Genomic DNA, 5,583 nt, shown 5'->3' with positions numbered 1-5,583 from the left:
CATGCATATATTTGTTCTGCATTCTTCGGCAGCATATGAGTTGGTCATTTTTCCGGGTGGCATATCTCTGTTTGTTGTGAAGCATAATTCTTTGAGTATTCTCTTGTTTCCCTAGTTACTGGTGCTGTATCATCTATGCGTGCAAGTGCATTGCACTTGCCATCATGACATGTACAGTATATGTATCGTGCTTAAATACGACTGACCTCCAATTAGTGATTTCTGTATTACTACCCAGTTGACGCCAAGCACCCTGCATTATGAACTGGTACCCCTAAGCATAGCTCTGCATGACAACCAATCGATACAACGCTAGCTGTGGTTTTATCAATTTTATTCTGGAGACACCATGCAAATATTGTACAACCACTTGGTGCCAAGAAGGATTCATAGTTCAGGCAACAGTAAGCTAAACTGAACAAACTAGCAGGAAAAGGTCTCTCTCCACAAAGTTGTCACTAAATCACGAAGCAATGGCCATACACATCACAATAACCCATGGAATGAATCACGCGGTGAATATAATCTTCAGAGGTAGTAGTAAGATAGAGGTGCCACCAAGGCAGCGAGGACAAGGGTTGCCACCGAGATCGGAGATCGGGTCGCTGCCGACTTTGCTGGACCTGGGCTGCCAGTTGCTGGTGTTGATCCGGAGCTTGGTGAAGGCGCTGCAAGATAGATTCAGATTTCAGACTTGTGAGATGAAAGTAAGGTTCGTGGGACAGAAAAGTAGAAACCAAGATTTGTTCAGGTTAGAACATCAGGCAGCACAGTAGTAAGTAGTAACTCCAGTGATTTTTGTCAATCAAACAGGATAATTTGTCTTCAGATAGTGGAGCCAGCTTTCAGGTCATACATATGAATTACCTTGAAGACTGAGTGTTAAATTATGATCGAAAGCCACAATTGCGCCCTTCCATTAAGTTCTGAACTGAACAAATGTGAGTGCAAGTTGACTGACGTACTACATGAGTCACATCGTTTAGCATCTGACACGTTGTACCACTTAGTGGAAGGGCGCAATTGTCGCTTTCGACCATAATGGTTTGCCAGTTCTGTTTTGCGCGTGATCAACCGCAACATCTGTCTGTCATACTATCAAATAAGTGATAGAATTATGATGCCACTGAAGGCGCCAGCACTATGACAGCAGAACTTTACAGAAATGGAATAGAGTGATGTCTCTGGTTTATATTTATACAAAAAATTATCATTTCAAAGGTTTTCCCTGGGCCAATTTAATTATGAATCTCGAACAACGCCATGTCCTCTGGAAAAAAAATTATGGAGTGCAGATCACTGCCAAGATAGTTTATACCCAGCTAAATTCACATGTTTTTCCCTTAAACTCAAAATGGAGGTACGCAGATGGCAGAAGAGCCCAGTAAAAGTTCCGTATACCCAGAGAAATTCATCACATGTTTTTTGTTTTGAATTCAAAGTTGAAAAATGCAGGTAGAGGTAAATCGACTCTGGATCTTAGTTTTCAACCACTCAGATCAGACTAGAGTTTAGTTGATCGAATTAACGCAGTTCCGCACGGATCTAGTATGTAGAGGATTAATAAGGATAGTGATTGAGAGTTCAGAAACTGTGGAGAAGGGAAGAGAGGAGAAATTTACCTTCGGTAGGGGCGGCACCCGGTGCGCCGGGCAATTTAACTGCAGGAAGGAAATCCAGAATTAAAACCAGACGAACACTATTCCAAAATTACACCGATAATCGAAAAAGGCAGATGAGAAAGGAGAGGGCTCACTGTTGCAGGTGCTGAAGGCGGCGGCGCTGGCACCGCAGGCGGCGGGGAGGGCGGCGGCGCGGGTCATGTTGAGGGGGACGCCGTAGTTGGTGTGGAGCGCGTCGCAGAGGCACTTGACGCTGGCCGGGGTGGCGGTGGCGGCCTTGACGCCCGCGCAGCACTCCTTGGGCGGCTTGCTCTGCGGGCTCCCCGGCTGGATGTAGGTGAGGCAGCCGGCGAGGCTCGTCAGCGCCGAGCTGCAGTCCGGCGCGGTCGGCCCCGCCGCCGGCGCCTGCGACGCCGCGAGGGACGCCAGGGCGAGGACGGAGAGGACGAGGAAGGCGGGGGCGGCCATGGTCGGAGGAGCTTGGTGTGGCGGCGGGGAGAGGAGAGGTAGCGGCGTGGATGGAGGAGGTAGGGGGAGGTGGTAGTGGACTGGTGGGGTGGGCGGCTTTTAAGGCGGCGGGGGCGGCTTCTCGCCGCGGCCAGCGAGGACGGCGCGATATGTGGGGCTCGTGATTATCGTTACCTACCAGCGTGGCGTGGCCACAGGGATTGCGGTTAAGCCAGCCAGTGATGAGTGCTGGGTGGTTGTTGATGCGGTGCGACCGTGCGAGTGGGAGGTTGGGACCTCAACAAGGATGACCTGTCATCAAGTTCTTGATTCCTAGAACAATCTATCAATAAATATAATATTTTATAGATACCATACAAAAATATATTATATTATTTATTTAATGATACTGTATTAATTTTTATTTGGCATGTTAATGATTTTTGGTAAAAGATTAGTCAAACTTGACATAGTTTGACTTTCTAAAAATAATATAAGCCTTAAATTTTGGGATGGAAGTGGTATATGTTATGGACTTAATAAAAAATAGCAAAATCTAGCACCCCGCAAAAAAATATAGCAAAATCTAACAAAAATTGGAGGATTGATTTGGTTTTCACTGTTCACTACTTCGGAGGTCGGATTTTAACATTTTTTGTGCCGCGCATAATGGTAATTTGAGTTGATAGAGTTAATTATTTTTTACATCTACAAATTTTTGGTCGAAAATTTTGGAACTTCAAAAAAAAATTCTAATGATTTATAAAAGGGCTATGGGTATCCCAAGCTCGAAACATCTCTCACAAAAATACCTCGACTTCAGCAAAAAAAAAAGACCATGTCTAAAGATAATTTTAAAATAACATCTTTCTATTAAGCTCGGGTTAGGGCTCCATGCGAGAAAGCATGGCGCTCCCGGTCGAGATGTAGTTGTCACGCCATACAATATAGCATCCTAGGCCCGGGGCGTCGTGCTATCTAGCATGGCGGCCCAGCCTCAGACGTCTTGTTATTTAGCATGGCGCCATAGCCCGAGTGTCATGCAAAGAGGCATTTTTGGAGGAAAAAAATGATTCAAACTTGGTTGTAGTTGAGTTTTAAAAAGAGCCCATTTTGTCCATTTACACGTTTTTAATAACCATACCCTCTTGTACAAATTCATAAGATTGTATTACCCTTTTACAAGATTTCGTGCAAACTGCCAGAGAGATTATGTTACAGTTTTGAAATTTTCATGGTAAAGTATGTAATTAGAGTTCCCTTTTTGTGCAATGTCATTTCCTGCTGAGTTCCAAACTTTATAAGAGCATCTTCACCACGATACGCAAATACTAACTTGCAGCATGCCGGCTATGTATTGGGGTCGCCGGTAGCAAACACTGGACACAAAAATTAAACTATCCACACCAGCCCCGTCTCCAGGATTTAGGGGGCCCGGTTCGATTTTACAAAATGGGACCAATTTTCATCGCCACTATTACCATCATCACGTTTCATAAATTTCTGCAGTAGGAGCCTCAACTTCTCTTGCATTCACCATGACCATCATTAACATTACCAATTGGAGTTTGAGTTTCAGAATTTTGTAGATTTTTTCATGACAAATCTATCTACAGTACCCTTTTGAGATTGAGTTGATGCATTTAATATTTGTTTTTTCTTCTTCTTTTTGGCACCTGATTGACACTTTGCATTCTCATAATTTGTCTTGTTCAACAAATTAATAAATTAACAATACGGCATCCTGACTACTTGTTGACTACAATATACATGTAGCAATCTTAAAAGTTAACACCAGATTTTACCTTCACGGAGAGGACACACACGCCGGCAAGGATTGGGCAGTGGACCGTGGACTACGTCTGAACGCCACGCCGGCAAGGATCGGATCGGCACACAGCAGCGCTGCGGAGCAGGAGGGAGCGGGCACGTCCACGCGGCCACCGCGCGACGCGGAAGACGATCAGACGAGCGAACAACGAAACGATCTCTCGATCGGGAACGGAACTGATCCCGACTGGTTTTCTTTCAGCCAACCACCGATTCATCGTGATCTACTTGGCCTGGGCCGCTCGTGTAGCAAAGAAAAAATTAGTGGGCTGCAAAAAATCGGGGCCCCTGAAATTTGGGGACCCTGATCGGTCGATCTTCTCGATCATGGCTATCGACGGGGCTGATCCACACCGGTTATCCCCCAGCAACAAGTAACATAGGAGAGTATTTGGATGGTCGGTGGGGAATTAAAAATGAGAGAGGGTAGGTGAAGAGAGCCACCCCAAGTACTAGGTTCCTTTGAAGTTTACCGACACTTATATTGAGCTCAAGATGATGTAATTTTTTTATTAGAGACACCGGTGTGAATAATTTCTCTCACTAGAATTCTCAAATCACTGTCGGTTACGATTTGAAGCTCCGATAAAGATGCTCTGAAGGAAAAAAAAGTGGTGGAAGGCACGGATATGATGTCCATCTATAGGCTATAGGAGTACAAAAACAGATACAAACTTCTTGAACGAGAATACTCTCCTTAGAAAATGCCCCGTTATATTCTTGTAAATTCTACCTACTGGTAGATAGCTCGTTTTCTTTCTTGTTTATTTGACGAACGAAAATACTTGATACTTGACGAGGGAATCGTAAGATTCCTTGACTTTCTTATTTTCTATAAAAAGTTACAGTCAGCCAGATTCCTTTTCTTTGACCCACGCCTACTAGTAGTGCAATAGGAATATTAATTAATTCGTCCATTGTTTTAAATGCTCTTTATTTTTCTCTCAGACTTGTCACTGTGAAAAGTATCATAGACTAGTTTATGATATTTAAGTTTCATTTTTTACTATATTGCATTGTATCATAATTCATAGCTTTATCATATTTAATATTTTGTAAAATCTCAATATAAATTTGTGTATATAATGTATTTGTCATCAAGTATGTACTATGATATCGTATCTACCTATAATATCATTCTCATCTGTCCTCATTAATTATTGTGTCACATCAATTTTTTTGCTAACTTGACATACATGATAGTAGCTATGATACTTTTACTGTGTGGCTAGTCTGATACGTACTTGGCAGAATTTGATCAGCCATACATATATGTGCACATCGCAAAGCGTGTGAAGCTAAGCAACTGCAATATGCCAATATGTACAGCTGTGACGGGGCCAGCCAAAATTCCGTGATGCATCCTGCATATGAAAATATGGAATGATATAGCTTAGCCATGCATGCATGTGATAGTCCCGCAGCTGCAACCGCACATGCTATCCCGTCTGGACCGTGGAATTATTGTGCATTCATACTTCATTTGTGATTCCTTCCTTATCTTGTACAGTGTTGCCGATCTTGCCTGAGAGCGGGCTTTGCTATAAGAACATGTGTAATGGTAGACAAGGTCTGTCTTCTCCTAGTGGTCCTTGTCATTTAGAGAACACACTAAATATAAGTAGTATAATATATTATTTTTAATTGTTATCTCTAGCAATTAATGTGAATTAGTTAATTTTAG

General features: G+C 43.1%; 1 protein-coding gene across 1 annotated transcript; it reads right to left on the bottom strand.

Moving 5' to 3' along the window:
* Positions 1–305: 305 nt before the first annotated feature.
* LOC124679040 (non-specific lipid transfer protein-like 1) lies at positions 306–2,106 on the bottom strand. Its single transcript, XM_047214866.1, has 3 exons — positions 1,757–2,106; positions 1,623–1,661; positions 306–668 (listed from the first exon to the last, which is right to left on the bottom strand). The coding sequence occupies exons 1-3, from the start codon at positions 2,088–2,090 to the stop codon at positions 529–531; spliced, it is 513 nt and encodes a 170-aa protein (XP_047070822.1). The 5' UTR covers positions 2,091–2,106; the 3' UTR covers positions 306–528.
* Positions 2,107–5,583: the final 3,477 nt, after the last annotated feature.

Source organism: Lolium rigidum, chromosome 7 (assembly GCF_022539505.1).
Source record: "Lolium rigidum isolate FL_2022 chromosome 7, APGP_CSIRO_Lrig_0.1, whole genome shotgun sequence".
Classification (NCBI taxonomy): Eukaryota; Viridiplantae; Streptophyta; class Magnoliopsida; order Poales; family Poaceae; genus Lolium; species Lolium rigidum.
This window is presented reverse-complemented; position numbering and strand designations above follow the sequence as displayed.

What these genes read in the sequence shown, in the direction of transcription:
- LOC124679040 (XM_047214866.1), bottom strand. Translation starts at nt 2,090, where the DNA reads ATGGCCGCCCCCGCCTTCCTCGTCCTCTCCGTCCTCGCCCTGGCGTCC. An exon ending in CGCCTTCAGCACCTGCAACA is followed by an intron (nt 1,662 to 1,756) that starts GTGAGCCCTCTC and finishes TCCTTCCTGCAG; the next exon opens with TTAAATTGCCCGGCGCACCG. An exon ending in GGGTGCCGCCCCTACCGAAG is followed by an intron (nt 669 to 1,622) that starts GTAAATTTCTCC and finishes TCTATCTTGCAG; the next exon opens with CGCCTTCACCAAGCTCCGGA.